Source organism: Dryobates pubescens, chromosome 22 (genome assembly GCF_014839835.1).
Source record: "Dryobates pubescens isolate bDryPub1 chromosome 22, bDryPub1.pri, whole genome shotgun sequence".
In the NCBI taxonomy this organism is placed as follows: Eukaryota; Metazoa; Chordata; class Aves; order Piciformes; family Picidae; genus Dryobates; species Dryobates pubescens.
This window is the reverse complement of record NC_071633.1, coordinates 15859142-15876760: the sequence shown is the minus strand read 5'-3', so window position 1 is coordinate 15876760 and position 17619 is coordinate 15859142. Positions and strand designations below refer to the sequence as shown.

General features: G+C 45.3%; 1 protein-coding gene across 4 annotated transcripts in view; it reads right to left on the bottom strand.

Moving 5' to 3' along the window:
• The window catches only part of OSBPL5 (oxysterol binding protein like 5), a 164034-nt gene that overhangs the window by 53491 nt on the left and 92924 nt on the right, over window positions 1–17619 (bottom strand). For all 4 annotated transcript variants that reach the window (XM_054171906.1, XM_054171908.1, XM_054171910.1 and 1 more), the window contains exon 2: window positions 3532–3688. In XM_054171906.1, coding sequence (XP_054027881.1) covers window positions 3532–3688 — 157 coding nt within the window. The remainder of the gene's footprint in view (window positions 1–3531; window positions 3689–17619) is intronic.

Genomic DNA, 17619 nt, shown 5'->3' with positions numbered 1-17619 from the left:
TGTGTAAGAGATGTTTATGGAGCAGCATAGCGTTTCCTGCCCCCAAATCAGTAAACTTATTAGCACATGTGAGGGAAAGGCTGCTTTTCAGAGAGAGCTATCTGCTGTCTGCTCTCAAGCAGACTTGCAGGCGAGGGCCAGCCCTCGTGTGGAAAGCAAACTTCATCAAAACAACGTGTGAGTTTCTCAAAATCCCACACACAGAGTTAAGTGCACAGAAAGCCCAAAAGTGAGAGTCCCACCCAGAGTGTAACAGATATAGCTGCCTCGAGAAAACAAGTAGGAAACCACATGAAAACATAGAAGCAGCTAAATATTAACTGGCTACAGAAGCTCAAGTTCTTATCTCTCTGATCAAGAAAACAATGTCCACAGCAGAAATAGAGCTGAATCTCTCCCGACTTAAGATTTCTGGCTGCCAGCAGGGCACACAAAGAAAAGTCCTTCTCAAAGCAGCCCAGAAGTTTTGCATTAAATAACCAAAAAGATTTGGAGAAGGGAATCAGTGTGCTTATGGAAACAGCCTTCACCACATTGGGAAGAAAACTGCCAACACTCCAGCCTTGAGGTTACAGACTATAATTACTGACATCCTCTTTTACCCCATTATTGTCACGCACAGGAAAAATAAACATTCAGTTCCTTTCCAGGACAGTAACTATTCCCTTTTTTGTTTGTTTCCTGCTGGGTATCAGTCCCACAGGTGCATTTGCCTTTTCCCTTTCTGAAGAAAGATACAGCAAGCATGACTGACCAGTGGTAACAGGAAGTAAAGTGAGTGGGTCATCGAGGAACTCATGATTAGCTCCATGCAGTGTGAACTGTTACTTTACAGACTTCCTGATAAAGTACCTGGACAGCTGCAAGAGGAAATATACAGGCTACGGTGTGCGGCAGAAAGATCACAAATAGAACCTGTTAGTGCTGCAAATAGCAGCCACATGGCTCAATGTATACACCAGACTGAAACTGAGTTCTGTGTATCTACCACAGTAAAATTCCCATATTCATGGAAGTGCATCTCTTAGGATGCAGATAACCTCTGTGGCTCTGTGAGTTGCAGCCTAGTCAAAACCAGAGATGCTCTAAAAGTTCTAACTACAGCCCCAATAGATTTCCTACCCTCTCTCCTTATTGCTAAGTGAAAGACAGACAAGGGCAAGTAACAAACTCCTGTGTCTCTACTTTCTGAACTTCCCATAAAACCAAAAAATGTCTTCTTCAAACTTCTTTTAGTTGCCAGAATCATTAGCAGTTTTGTGTGCAAGCAAGAGGCAGAAAGTCCAATGTGCTATTTCAGATAGTGCCCTCTGCATCTCCCATATGCTTCCTTTAAAAAAAGCATCTTCTCACTGAACTGAGCATGAGGTGTAAAGTCTGTTACTCCTTCTCACTGAATTTGCACAACTTCATTATTGGAGGGCTGACCCTAGGGTGTTGGTGTTGTGAGTTCTACAGCTCCAGCCACCTCATAACCCAGTAAATTCCTGGCAGGAAATCACTGGGCTTTGCTGCCCACAGCACACCCCCAACACGATCAGCCTGGTGCCCTCTTACAGAAAATCTGCTGGGATCAGGCAGCAAAACTTGGACCACTGGGAAAGAACTGAAAGTTGATGGAAAACAGCGGATCAACATGGGGGACAGAGAAGTATTGGATGCTGCTTACAGACCTAGACCTGTAGCCTATCTATGGTGGCAGTAGCATCTTTCAGAGAGACAGGAAAAACTGAAGGGAAGCACATGAGGCTCACAGGAAAGTAGAAGGAGAAAGGAAAAGCAAAGGAGAGAAAGCAGAGACAGGAGAGCTCACTGTGGGAAATGGCAATGGAATGTGAGGAGTGACAGCTATTTCTTATGGGAAATGTGAGGAGAAAAGAGACAAGGCAGCTCTGTGGGGACCAGGAAAGAAATCAAAGGAGTAAAACAAAATGGACAGACATAACTCCACTCCCTGCAAGAAATCTCCTGGCTGAAGCAACAACTTCTGTTTGTCTAAAAGGATATTCTCTCTTTTACAAACTCTTTGGCCTATGCTCTTCCCCTGCAGCACAGAGAGCTACTGCCCTTGTTGACGCCAGAGCTGGAGGTTACTTAGAAGAACTGTGCAGAACAACAAAAGCTCCAGCATGGCTCAAAGACACTTGCTCTGCTGAGCCTAGCAGGCTGTTTGGTCTGGCTGCCAGCAGGGAGCAAGGAGAAACAAGGTGATGGGGGAAGCTGAGGAAAAAGACAAGCTCTTGCAGCTACCTCCTCTACACTGAAACCCTCCACTTGGTTTCTGAAGGACTACAGCACCGAAATACCTTAGTGAGGAATCCGGTAACATTTTTTTAGCACTGAAAATGCTGCTAAGAACTGAACAAAGGGCAAACTCTGAGCTTCAGAACTCCCTACAGGTTTGAAATGTCTGAGACACTAGGTGTCCCATTGTAAATTGCTTTCAATTTGATTACCAAAAGGTTGTTGAAGCTTCCAGCCACCTCAATGACAGCCAGGATTAGTCAGCACTGCTGAAAATAGGCTCCCCATTGCCTTGATGCAGACACAAATAGAAATACCTGCAAAAGCAGAGGCTCTTGAAACCTTTGCACTTTTAGCTCAAGAAAACCCAGACCTAGTTTTGCTCTGCATCATGCAAAGCCCAGAAAGGCTGTGGGCTGTTACAGCTACAGGAAGAGTGAAATCTCTTGAGAGATGCTATGTCCTTTCTCTAGATATCAGTGTTTTGAGAGCTCGTGAAGGTGCTGTGAGGTTTGGTTATTCAGCACTGATATGGGCAGCTGCAATTGACAGCTCTGCAAGCTTGTGACTGTTCCCTGAAGTGCTTGTTTACCAACTCAAAGTGAAGCATTGTTTGCAGACCGCAATCAAGGAAAGACTCAAATATTTATTGTGAGCAACAAATTCTGAAACAACAAAATCAGCTCTATTTCCTTCCAAAAGGGTGCTAGGAAACTCAATGTGGGGGGAAGATGTTAAGAGAACACTTAAAGCCAGTCTGCTGTTCACTGCAACTTGTCAAGGTTCCTGGTACCTGTAGTGCTTGCAGGTATTTACAGAACATTAACCACAAAAAGTCTGCTCCTGCTCTAAATCTGAACAGGGAAACCTGCCATTCAACGTCTCGACTCGATGATCTTTGAGGTCTCTTCCAACCTTGGTGATACTGTGATACTGTCTGCAAATGGGGCCAGGAAATGCTACATAAGCTCAAGGCTTTGGATGAAAAGCCCCAAAGTAGAAGTGCCTGAAAACAGTCATGTTGGAAATGTGAGGCCATGTGGCATTCAGATGATTACGAGCCTCAGCTCTGATGCCCTCCGTTCCCACTTAACACCGTGGCAATGAAAGACAACAGCATCACAAAAGCCAAACTGTCTGGGATCCAGGAACACCTGGGTCACAACAGCTTCTCTCTCTCTGTCACATGAACTTGCTTCTCTGTCTCCTGGCAGCATGCTACAATATCCACTTGCAGTCAAGCAGCTGAGACACGCTGCTTTCTGCGCTGACACACCAGAAACCAACCTGGGCTGAGCGGGTAGATGTCATTGTCGGCCCCGAAGAACAGATTGCGCGTCAGCTTGCGGGGATCGACCTTCTGAGGGGTGGATGAGGCCGGACAGAGGGAGAACCTGCGGCGAAGAAAGTTCTCCTCCTTCATGGCATGAGCTGTGGGGGTTTTCTGAAAGGGAAAGATAGAAATAATAGTTCATTTCAAGAGGCAGGAACTCAAAGTTTCACACCCAGATGAGTCCGCTGCTTCGAAGCCGCCTAATCCCAGGTAGTGTGCCAGATCTTTTGATAGAATGCCAGAAGGCTATGGAGATAAAAAAACAAAGAAAGAAAGTTTGAGGATACAATTTCTGATTTGCTGACTCTTAGTATTTGCAAACTGCAGAGAAGCAGGACACTGCTCCTTGGTGAATCCAGGCAGCATAACATCCTCCTACCTTCCTACCTACAAGGATCTATCCAGGATAACAGCTACTTCCTGGGTCTATCCAGTGCACAGTAGCTAAAATTCACTCGTTCTACTTTTGGGTTTAAGGTTTTGGAGTCTCTTCCATAAATACAACTCCTTTGGTGTCAGCAGAGTTACACCATCTCTGCAAAAATCCACGTTTCATGTGAGCTGCATAGGGGAAGACCAGCTGCACTGGCTGCAGAGAGCAGCAGGCAGAGGTAATGCCAGGGTCACTCCTGCCCTTAGCTCCAATTACAGCACATTTTGGCTTTCAAATGATTTTGGCCTTCTTTAAAATGTCTTTTAGATCAGATTTGCTGTTTGATCAATAAGATAAATCTTGCTGCTCAGTGAGGGTCAAGAACAGCATTTGTCTCCCCCAAAGCCTCCCCACACACCCATGCTACATCCTGATGGTACTGTGCTCTTTAGCACCAGTTGGCTACTGTGTTAGATTATCCTGGCTGGAATTAAAGGTTTCTTTTATACCCATCTAACAAGCAGTTCTTTCTTACCCATCACAAACAGATATTATGACTGTCTCCTTCCTGAGTTACAAGCTTCATTCTCTCTGTGTGTGCAGCCAGAGGCAGGGCTCTTGATAGCAGTAAGAAGCATTAAACCAGCCCTTGGGTGGGCACTGCAGACTACAAGGTCTGCTGCTTCTCAAGGGCCAGTGACTGTGCTAAGAAAACCCCTTCCCTCAAAAGAGCCTTGAAGTTTTCCCATGTCTTTTAGGCTACTGGGAAAGCAAAGTGGAAAAAGTTGCCCAGAGTAGCAATGCAATTTGGGAGTGCAGGTCTTGTAAGCATGTGAGGTGACCTGGGTAGTAGTAGGTAGAAAGTGGGCTGATTATGGGCTAAAGCACTCTGCCCTGCCCTTCCTGCACCCTGATGCTTGTGCTGGCCCAAAGGCCCCAGTTTAATAGGGAACCCTCAGTGGGTTCTTGAAGCTCAGCCTTCACAGCTGAGAGAACTCATGGGGGATTGCTGCAAATGTGTGGCAGTGCAAGAACCTCCCTGTCTGCTCTGTCCCTTCACCTGCCTTGCTAATTCCTGAAGAAGGCAGTCCCAATGTTTCAGGTTCTCAGCTTGTTTTGCATTTATTGACACAGCAGCCTGTATCAGCTTTATAAACCAGCTGTGATTTACAAGGCAAGAGAGAAACTGCTCCTTCCTGCAGCAGATTGCCTCAGTACCCAAGCATTTAATCGGATCTAAGCCAGTCTGGACTCCACTGAAAGATGAGTTACCAAAACCACTTTGAGCAGCAGGTCTTTCTGAGCCCAGCTCACCAAGCTGGGGTGGGTGAGCCACCAGATGAGGAGGTCCGTAACATCCAAAAAGGGGGCTAACTGCTAGCAGCTGGGGCAAGCCCAAAAATGGGACTCCCCCAGGCCACACAGCTGCAAAGGGAAGGAGATGCTGGGCTCACATCACCCATGGAGGATGAATTAATGTCTGTGCACTGCCCTGAGGACACAATATTCCCTAAAAGCCCTACCTATTGTCATGTCCCCCCATGAAAGTGGCTGTGATTCGATCTGCCACAACACCTCACGAGAGGCTGTTTCAGGCTGGTGAAGTGTGCTGACAGTCAGCTGGAATGAGGAGGCTGCAGCTCTTTCCACTCATTGCTGCCCTGCCTCTGGTCAATTCAACTGCCCAACAAAATCATCCTGCAAACACAAGTTAGGGCTCAGAAAGTCCCCAGGTTCCCCTTGCGGCCAACAGCATCTCCGAAGCAGCAGATAATTCAGCTCCCTTTTTTTTTTGGCACAGATACTCTTGGTTGCATACCACAGAGTGGGGAAAAGATGAAAAATTAAAGCTAACTATGAAAAAAAAAAGGCAAGTGAGAGCAGAGGAAAATGCAGCTAGTTATGTGTCTGAAAGCAAAATATGTAAAAATAATCCAGGTCTAAATAGCTGGGTTTGGAATGCTAACACTGAGCTATTTTCTGTCCTTGTTCCCAGAAAAGCCAACTCAACTCTCTGTCTCTGGAACTGCTTGCAATTGGCTTGGAGCAAAATCAGATCCGTGGGATTCTCTCCCCAGAAGCAGTGATCTGGCAACTGCAAGCCAATCATGCAGGAGGGTGTTCAGAAATCTCAGGTCCCTCCAGTGAAAGCAGGCTGGGGAACAAGTTCCAAACATAAACCAGCTGTCCATCCAACTCTTACACTCTGCTCTCCTGGTGGAGTCTTTGCCAGACAGGATAACAAAAAGTCTGCATTCAGCATCATTTTGTCTCAGGAACACCACAAGCTACACCAGTGGAGAACTGTCAGTAAGGGCAAGCCATACACCAGGTCACAACCTCTTTCAACTGCTGCTATACTTACTATGCAGAGAGACCAGCGCTCTGATGTTCCCCTCACCTGTTATTTCACACTATTTACTCTGCTGATGCTCTCTCATTTCCACACTTACTTAAGCCACAGGCTTGACAAAGGAGAAATCTGGATGCTTTGTTCAGCTGGAAACAGTCACTGAGCAATAATGAAGGAAAGAGTCTTTTCTCCAGTCCAGAATTTGTTCTGCCTCTTCTCTTACATATCTTAATAGAATACAAACTGCTGGCAGCAGCTCATCTCTTTTGGACCACAAAGATCAACTTGAGTAAGTTCCTCCTAGCAGGGTCTTTTTTGGCAGAGGACCTCCAGTGACAGAAAGTCCCCGAGAGGCAGCAGCAGTGATGTCTGTGTCCACCACACAGACACAATACCCTGTGCCACCAACATCCTGACCTCCCATCCAAAGATCATCTAACATTACATTGCTCCAGCTCATGGGCACAGATCCTTCCTGCATTTGACCCTCAACCAGGCAGGCTGTGTGCCATCCACATTTTCAGGGCTTTCACTCCAACTAGAAGGTGACAGCAGCAGAGCCTCCCCCCTTCACTGTGCTATTTGCTGTGCATGCAATTCCACTCACATTTCCTTTATTTTCAGGTACAAGAGAAGAATTGTTGGCCTGCAGTTCATTCCCTGAGACTGCATCTTAGACTACCAAGACATCTTTTCAGGTAAAGGCTGAGATGGACAGACTCAAGCTAAAAGATGTTACCTCATTATGCAGTGCAGCACAAAATCACAGAAAAGGACTTCTTTGGTTTTATTTTGGAGGTTTTAAACATCAAATACTTTTCCTTGGTGGGAGAAAATGTAGTTCACACTATTAAGATTCTACAATACACATGAAATATTTGGCTTGGTTTCCAAAAGATCTCTGTGTGTCTGTCTGCATCTCTACCTATCCTGCTTTACCCTCCCTCCCTCCCTCTCAATGTCTTTTGTACAGTTGGCAAAAGTCAAGGAAATCTGACAGGCATTAGAAAATGTGAATATAATAGCTTCTTAACTGCTCTGTGAGAACCAATGCCTAGAGAAAGGAAGGAAACTGTATCATTGTCCTCTGAGAGAAGGGCACTACTAAGAACTCAACAATTAGCAAGCATCAGTGAATCCAGCATAAGTCACAGATCCATAACACAATGAGGCTTCATTAGCTCACTTGCTCAGATACTTGCCATAGGGGTCTGCCTGCCCAAGCCGGCCTCAAGATACATAAAGCTCCTGAGAGGTGTGTGGGATGCTGAACAGAAGATGCCAGAGGCCATTTCCAAAGGGATGTACCAGGAAAGTGTGTTCAGTGTTTTCCCAACAGCCTCTTTAGTCACCTTCCCCAGGGAGGTGGTGGAGTCACTGTCCCTGGAGGTGTTCAAGAGGGGAATGGACGTGACACTTAGTGCCATGGTCTAGTAGTCATGAGGTCTTGGGTGACAGGTTGGACTTGATCTTTGAGGTCTTTTCCAACCTTATTGATTCTGTGGTTCTAAATAAACCTGCCTCTGCCCAGAATCACCTCTGGTAGATAGGAGAGTTTGGAGGGTTCCAAAAATACAAGCTTGTACTTTAATACCATCAATATGTGACTGAGGAAAGACACACAAATTCCCTGGTGATGAAGTATCGGATAGGAAATAAGGAACCATAGAAGATGCCCCTCAGTTTAGGAAGGATGTTGACTTGCTGGAACGAGTCCAGAGAAGAGCAACAAAGTTGGTGAGGGGTTTGGAACATAAGCCCTACGAGGAGAGGCTGAGGGAGCTGGGGTTGCTTAGCCTGGAGAAGAGGAGACTGAGGGGTGACCTTATTACTCTCTACAACTACCTGAAGGGAGGTTGTAGACAGACGGATGTTGGTCTCTTCTCCCAGGCAAGCAGTACCAGAACAAGAGGACACAGTCTCAGGCTGCGCCAGGGGAGATACAGGCTGGATGTTAGAAAAAAGTTCTATACAGAAAGAGTGATTGCACATTGGAATGGGCTGCCTGGGGAGGTGGTGGAGTCACCATCACTGGAGGTTTTTAGGAGAAGACTTGACGGGGTACTTGGTGCTGTGGGTTAGTTGCTTGGGCGGAGTTGGATTGGTTGATGGGTTGGACACGATGATCTTGAAGGTCTCTTCCAACCTGGTTTATTCTATGTATTCTATGTATTCTAAGATACACTTCCAAAGATGAGTGCTTTGGAGCTTCAAATCTTTCATGGCTGGTTTGAAGACAAGTGTGTTGTTCTGAAAACCAACTCTGCTTCTAGATCAGTATTTTGGAGGTTGCTTCAGGATATGGCAGATGCTTCATGAAACCAGTCCTGCAGGGTCTCAGGTTCAAAATCAAAACTGGGCCAGAATTGCAGAAGGCCAAGAGCTGACATTATGTTACCATAATTCTTAGGCAATACAAGGCAACAAACTTCACCCACTGCCCCTGCCTTCCCTCAAAGCCCAGCAGATGAGATGGAAAACTGTCCTAGAAGGATATCATGTCCTTCTGCACCAATTGCTGCAGAAACCATGAGGTCTCTTAGGAATCTAACCTCTCCACAACAGATCTTCCCTGTAGCTCTCGCATGAATTCATCCGGTTGTTAGTGTGGGCAGCTTAAAGCACTCTGAAGTTTGCAACTCAGGTCATTTCTGGCCTTCTATTTGTGATCATAAAACTGAAGGAAAGGTAAATCTGAGCATTGTCAGGGTCACTAAACACAGCATTTCTCAGGACTGCCCCTTTCATGATGACAGCTCTTCAAGAAGTAATGGGCTATTAAATGTGGGCTGTTCACCACATCTTAAACAGGAATAAATAATTTAGCAGCAAGACATAAACTTCTTGCTAACCCTGGCTTTGAGACCACTTTATGCTTTAAAAATGGAAAATACAGCAGGTAAAAAGCCCATGTAAAAACCCCATGAAACACAGGACCATGGAAGTGCTGAACTTAACAGGGGATAACTGCCCAATGGGACTTGCGCTCTGAGGTGGCTTAAAGAACATCCAACCACAGAGCAATGGGGCAAGAATGGGAGTTACTTTATTAGCAAACCTTGTGGCTGCCATGAAAGCAAATGGGATCTGCCAGTGCTCTCCTCCTTTGGCATGGGACCCATTTTGGGGACAGCGACTAACAGATGTACAGGGGATCAGTGCTGGTGCAGAGATGCCTCTCATAGAATCACAGAATCATTTCAGTTGGAAAAGACCTTTAAGATCATTGATCATTATCTAACTACCAAGTCTAAACCCTGTCCCTCAGCATCAGATCTCTGCATCTTTTAAATACCTCCAGGAATGGGGATTCAACCATCTCCCTGTGGAGCTTGTTCCAGTGTTTGAGACTCCTTTCAGGGAAGAAGTTTCTTCTAATGTCCAACCTAAACCTCCCCTAGTGGCACCTGAGGTTCTTCCTCTTGTTCTATCACTTGTTCCTCAGGAGAAGAGACCAACCCCCCCACCTGTCTCCAACCTCCTTTCAGGTTGTTGTACAGAGTGAGAAGGTCTCTCCTCAGCCTCCTCTTCTCCAGACTAAACACCTCCAGTTCCCCCAGCTGCTCCGCACCAGACCTTTTTCTCCAGCCCCTTCACCAGCTTTGTTACTCTTGTCTGGACCTCAATGTCCTTCATGTAGTGCAGGCTGCTGTGTATTTTTGGCCTTTTGTGCTTGCTGGGAAGATAGTGGCAGCTTTCAGCACCAGGCTCAAGACTTTTGGGGATGGAATTTTCCTGGCTCCATCTTTAAATTTCCTACGTTCCCAATATATAATTACCACACAGCCAAAGCCTGTGCAGACATTATCCTGCCCCTACTCTCTGCAAACTGGTGGGTAGGTTGGTTTGCTTACTCTAATTTCCAGCATTTTAAAATAGATTGGAAATATGCACCTCTCTATAAATAGTTAATTAGGGGTTTTGTATAGTCAAGAAGGCTGTGTTAGTTAGGTGGGGGGGGGGCCTCTTAATTTATTCAAAGCTTGTTTCAAACAACCTTCTCTTTTTCTGGTCACTAAATATTTCCCAGAAATCAAGTTAGAGCCATATTTTGTATTCACAGCAGTCACTCACTCCAGAATCTGCATCAATAAAGAAAATTAAATCTAAAGATACTGACATTTCCTGATTCAATTAACCCTGAGGAGGTAAAAATTTCATGAATGAAAGGAGAAGGCAAATTGTTAGCAGACACATTTCCAGTGATTACAGTCCTAAGTACTCACAAGGCAAAACACCAGCACATATCCTCAACAGTGTAAATTATTAGTCCAGGGGTGCACTGGTGATTTACAGTCCCTGAACAACTGTGATAAATCCAGAAAGTCTGTGAAATCTGTTTCTGGAATCTATTGCTAAAATACCTATTTGTAAGATAGGCAATTGGACAAGCAGCCCTCTACTAACAGTTGGATAAAACCTGATACAGTGAAATGTGTCTGTGCAGGCAATTTTTTTCTCTACCTAATCCATGTTTTTTTGCTTAGGGACATAGCAGAACATGTATACTACAGCTGACACTGAGTGTTTGGGGCTGTCATCTTGTTAGCTGGAACTTGAAGCAATGAAGCTTCAAACTAAGTGTCAGCTACTCTCTGAATTATTTGCATCAATCAGTTCTTTGTGGGGCTGGTAAAAGGACCATTCCTCACCAGTGATGGTCCCTAGTGTGTTCCTCCTGGACCATGTCCTGCTCTGCTGGATCCCAAACCAGTCCCTGAAGCTTGATGGAGCCCTACTCTTTAAATCCTGCATGTGCTCTGGATGAATACACTGAAGTACTGATGCTGCAGGAAAGGTCCCATCTGAAGGACTGCCATACCCTCTGCTCCATGCCCTGCTTGCTCAGTCCAGGCTGGAAAGCCAAATAACACAGGTTGCTGAAGACACCCAACAGCAACAAAGGAACTAAGTTACAGAAAGCTGAAGCTACAGATAGCTTTACTAAGATTATACACAAGAGGAAGGATTTCTCCCAGCTGTTTCAGCAAGCTCAGGAGTGTGACCACTTCATCCCTACAACCTAACTGGAAGCTCACACGCCCTGAAGAATACTTAGAGCTCCCTCTCAGTTCTGTTTTTGTAGAAGTTGCCTACTACAGCCACCCCCAGCAATCTGCTCTTGCTGTTCCTGAGAACAGAACAACAACCTCCTTCTATCACCTTCTGCTTCTCTGCCTGCCTTTTTCTGCACTGGGCAGTGAAAACTATGTAGTAATCAGGAGACAAAACTATTTCCTCCCTTAATTCTCTATAAAATGCCTTAATTAATGTTTCCTTTGTATACACCAGAACATTTGCAGCTTTAGGCAGCACCAGCACTTACACGCATAATCTTCTCACAATTAATCTCTCTCTACGGTGAGCATTATGTACAAAGACCACAAACAGCACAACTACAGGGAAAGCCAGGCACTGAATGCCTACACTGAGGGAAAAAAACCATCCCAAGTTACTCTTTGTGGGGATCCTTATTTATCTTGGGATTAAGACATCTGAAGGTAGGGTCACAAAGGACAAAACATTTTTATTTGACGTGAGGAAAATCCCTTGTTTTCAGAGTCATGTCTAGTTTGGACAAGCATCTCTCCTGAGCAAACACCAGCCCATCACTAAAGCCATGTCGTGTTTGGGAAAGGGATCACTGCAACCTTATGCCTTAGAAATGGGCACTGCAATAAGTATTAAATACCAAATCCTCATATTTTCTTTTGTCTTACAACACTTGCAATTTACTCTGTAAACATTATGCTAGCTAAGAATATAGAGTGGGTGACTGAAATGAATGCTTAAGGGTTTTTACATCCACCTCTTTTGTCCTTTAAACTGTAAATTGATTGTTATACAGAAGCCTATTAATTTAACAAAGCAGATTAAATCTCCCACTAGCACTGAGGAGCTTCTCCTGACTTAGCAATTTCCCTGGTCTTTCCCCTGCTAACTGCATAGATCATAGCTCACTCGCTGTAATTACACCTAGTACATCAACATTAATTATTGCCCTGGTAACAGCAAGCGCTTGCAGAACTGAAGGCTTCACTCACATTGCTGGGAGGATCGGAAAGCCCCCAGCACTCCATGAAAGACAGGAGCGAGCACCTTTCCCTCAGACCTTTGTCTTGGGCCCTTGCTTTATTTTCTGTAAATTACACTTTGCATAATCTCTTTTAAGCCCTGCTTCTGAAGGCATCTTTACTGAGTGAAGCTTGTGCAAAGGGTATTTTCTTGAAGCACCAGTCCATGCAGGAAGGTAAGGTGCTTGTTTTGAATCCTCTTCAGCTTTCTAATCCCATGTTCTAATGAAGATAATCAAAAGGTAAATGACTTGTTAAGCACACCTCAAGGACCTGAATGCCGATCCACCCCACTGTATTTTTATTTGAAGTTAATTTGTCAGTGTTATCTCTAGTTAGCATTCTTTTAAGCAGGAAACCAAAGTCAAAATCCACGTTGGCAAAGACTCCTCACCACAGCATAAGGTACAACCAAGCAAATCAGTAATGTATAGGAAGAGAAGTGCCAACACGGATCACAGCTGATATCCTAACACACTTTTTACACACACTAGCCCAGAAATTCCAATAAGGATCCATGTTGAAGGAAAACCCCAGATCTCTGCCTCTAAATATCTATTCATCTGAAATATTGATATACTTCTCAAAATTAAAGTTTCATATAGATGACACGAGGATTCACAGCTGTGGCTGTCACGGCTGCTTCTTAGCAGTGAACTCAAGAGGCTGTGGGAGATATATTTACACCCAAATTAAGGTATAAGCACAACTCAGTCACACATACACAAATTACCTCCGAGCTAGCTGGGCTAACAGCGTGGGCTACAGTAGGAGGGCAGGCTAGAAATTCTATCTGAGAAATCAGGCAAGCACCACACGGCCAGATCATTCCGCAAACCATGGTGTGGGCACGGTATGAGGTTAAGCACTAAGAAAACAGTGTTAAAAGCTTTGTGCTAGGAAATAAACACTCAGTTATGAATCTCAATATAAATGATCAGCTCAAAGGTGAAAATATTGGACATGTGACTCAAAAAAATTCCACCTGAAAAGCAGATTTGAGGGGCCCTGCTCCCTCTTTATTGTAGTTATTAATATTGATAGCTCATCTTCAGTGACAGTTTTGGTTTGAGGCACGCTGTGAACACAATGTCTTCAAGCCTGAGCATTTCAGGGAGGGAGTCTCTGAGTCCCATGAACAGCATTAATGAGTTGCATAATGGTAAAGTACATTCACCTTTGGCACATTGAGCTTTCCAGTCATTACCCCTAACTCAGCACACATGCTGCTTGGGGAATGGCTATCCCAGAGCCCAGCATGCCCTGAAGTCTGTAAGCACTGCGACTGTCAGTAGCATCCCCTGATGACCCCCACACAACCCTTTTGATCTGCACCTGACTGCCTAGGAGGATAGCTTGTTAATAAACCTGGGTTTCTAGTGGTGCTATAGGGATTAGAGACCCCAGGCTGTGCCAATTGTCATCCCAATGGAATCACCTTGACAGGACTTGGGAGGAGGGGACCTAGCCCTGCATGGCACCTGCCATTCCCGCTGCCTGCAGGAGGGCTCCAGTGAGCCTTCTTGGGGTGTGACAGGATTTGGGATAAGCCCAGGGCAGTGAGGGAGATTTGTTATCAGGTACACAGAAACTAGGAGAAATTCTCTTAGTTGTTTTAGCTAAAGCTATTGTAGATTTCAAGCCATGACAAGGCTTTGGACAGGCATGCAGCTATGTCATTTGCAAGCAGGCCACATCTTCAAGGTCAGTTCTTGCCTTGATATTTTTCTTTAAAAAGACCATATTAAAGAGCATCATTACAGCCTCACAGCACTATCTAAAGCACATAATGAGATCATATTCCCTTTTAATGGAAGGATCCTACTTCAAGCTTTAATGACATTTAAAAAAACCCAGACGACTGCAAGCCTCACTGATGGCTTGCTATCATATCCACCTCTGCCTTTATATAATTAAATCTAGGAAAGGCTGTGCCTTGGGGCTACACTCCCACCACACAATTACTAGGGAACACTAAGCTAATTTTAAGATCTGCTTTCATGCTTGGTCGTGTCCTCCTGACATTATTCTCCTGCTTGTGAAATATTGCCCCCTTGTAAAACAAAATCAGCCTTCTATCTCAAGCCCGGCTGAGCCATTTTCAGACTAGGGCTCATAAAGGAACTTCAACGTGGCCAGAAGGCAAAGATAAAGGCAGGAAAGGATGTTTATAAACCATCTTACATGAGGGAAAACAAGTGCTGTCCAATTTCACAAAGATTTTCCAGAATCAGTTCCAGATTATTGATGTCATAAGCATCCACTGTCCCAAACACATGCTCACGAAGAAGGAAATGGACAATCCCAAATGCCAGAACTTTGAGATCAGAAAGTGTATTTCTACCTTGACATCCTGTAGAAGCACAAACTGTAGTTTCATAGAATCACAGGATGCATTGGGTTGGAAGGGACCATTAATGGTCACCTAGTCCAACTTCCCTGCAGTCAGCAGGGACATTGCCAGCTAGGCCAGGTTGTTCAGAGCCTCATGAAGCTTGACTTTGGATGTCTCCAGCGATGGGGCATCCACCACCCCCCTGGGTAACCTGTGCCAGTGTTCCACCACCTTCATGTAAAGAATTTCTTCCTAATGTCCAACCCTTCTCTAGCATAAACCCATTGTCCCTTGTCCTACTGCTACATGCCCTTGTACACAGTCCCTCCCCAGCCTTCCTGTAAGCCCCTTTCAGGTGTTGAAAGGACACTATAAAGTCTCCCCAGAGCCTTCACTTCTTCAGGCTGCACAACCCCAAACAGCTCTGACCCCAAGCCCAATGAATTGTGGCTGACCCGGCTCATCTGCTTCCAAAGAACAGCTAAGTGATGGAGAAATGACCACATCCCATGGTGCTCCCATCACACTGAATTTTCCACTCCTCTGCTTCCTTGTTTCTCCTGTCAGATTCAGATAGGCTCTGTAAACCTCAGGGGCCTTCACAAGGAGGGCTGAATAAACAAGACCAAATACATTTTAAGGAAGTGCATCTATTTTTGAAAAGATCCTTATATGCCCCTCGAGCTTTTCAGGCTTCTGGGTGTTGTAGTATACCAAGATCTACAGTGCAGTGGTTTAAATTTAGCATCCACCTATGCTCCCTCTGATGCAGCTACTCTCCCTGAAACTCGACAGGAAATTAATATACTCTATTTTTTTGCACAAGCTTCACTCTTTCCCAGAAAAGAGAGCATCAAGCCCTTCCCTCAACAACAGTTAAAAGATGGCACTGCAGTTATTTTGGTCCTTGATTGTTAATTAAGAATCTCAGTGGGAGGAAGGAAACCAGACAGCCCACAAAGAGCAGTTGGGGTGGAACTTATGCCGTGTTAAACGAGCCCAAAGAACTCGAGCCACACACAACAAAACCCACTCTCAGCTGAAAACCTTTCTGAGCCTGCCTCAGCCCTTCCTTCTCCCCTAGTTCATCCGTGCCTTAGCTGATGGAAACGAGGAGACAGGATAAACTCTGCACCGGCGCTTTCCTTTGATTCGGCCGCGGGGAGCTTTTGCTTTAGGTGAATGAACACACCCACATCCTACACATTCAGAGGTGCATTTGTCTTTCTTCATCTCTTCCTACCTGTTCAAATAATACTATCCCAATAGTTTTGCCAGTGACTACTCTGCTATTCGTACAACTGTCCCACTAAGAGATGCAGCCACATGCATGCTGGGTGTAAGGAAGACAGAAATTCTTTGTCTGGGTTATCAGCCATAAGCTAAAGCCCTGAGGCATCAAGGCTCCCACTCTCGTGGGCAGCAAAGCTGACAATATAGCTTTTGACAAAGACAGCAAATCTGAAAGACTTGGAATTCAGAAAGAGGACCCCTCTCATCACTTTAAAGCTAACCTACACTGACACTGGCTTTTTTTATCACTGAGTGGAAAGAGCTAAGAAAAACGCCCAAACTGAAACAAACCACTGCTGCTTGGCTACAAACACTCCTTGCTACAAGCTCTAACTACTGCAAATACAAGGGGGGTTGAAAGCTCCTCTGCCCAGAGAGCTGGGAGTTCCCAGCTGGAGAGGGTGAGGAAAGCACTGACCATGCAGCACAACACCAACACAAAGACATCTACAGCAGCTCCAGCACTGCCTCAAGGGAGGGAGGAAGAAAACATGGGGCACCTGCGGACCCCAATCTGTAATTTATGGCTCACACTGACCTTCAAGAGCTCCATATCAAATGTGTGAAGGTGGCCTCAAACAAACAAACAAAAAATCCCTGCCTCCCACACAAAGGCAAGCTGAAGCCTGGCACAGAAGGAAGATCAGGTCCTGGGCGTCCAGTCTGGCCCTGGCTGAGAGGAAGCCAAACACAATGCAGCCGATTCACAGCGTTCTCTTTATCGCAGCGCTAAGAGCAGCCATACAATGCTTTCCAATAAAGACCACAGCAATTTATCACAGAGAGACAGGAGTTAGCAGGAAACACTCCCATTATCTCTGCTATGAAAAGGAAGTGGCTAAAAGGTGACAGACAGCTTTTATGAGGCCGGATCTTAGCCCAGCTCAAGGCTGACCAGCTCATCTTTTCCACATCAGGGACAAAGCAATAGGCTTCGGCTGTGTGGGTCTTACAGAGAGGGGTCAGAGCTGCTGCACCAGGACTTTTCAGGAGAAACAAACCAAGACAAATGAAAATATTTCAGTTGAAACTGTGCTGTGCCGGATCTCCAGGCTGTGTAAAATCAGGGGAGTTTTGTGGCCTCCTTAGCAGGGTGATACTGACCTACAGTGGTGACTATAGGGCTGGGCATCCAAAAGGTAGAAGTGAGGCCCTCTCAGAGAAAGCACCAGTGCTGTAAGGAGGCAGTGGAGAAGAACAGGAGCCCGTGGTACCTTCTGGAACTGTTTGGTCTGCGTTACAAAAGTAGGCTTCAAAGTGGTTGCTGCCTACAACCTCCAAGCAGAAGAGTTTATAAACACAAGAGCCCAGATGGAAAAGATTTGAAAACTTTGGGAGGGTATCAAAGGAAGGAATAAACAAATATCTCTGAAATGAAGTACTTAAGTACTTAAAACAGCAGCAGGCTAGGTGGTCTGTACAGACTTTGTGATGCCTCTGAAAGGTACAAAGCCTTTAACATCCCATGGCTGTGCACATTCCCCTGCAAGGCATGAGCGCAAGACTGCTGTTACCAGCTGCAGTAATAAATACTATTGCTCAACCATTAGCAATCAGTCAGCACAGCAACCAAAAGTGTTAGGAGCTGTACAAACATGTAAGAAATAATTGCCC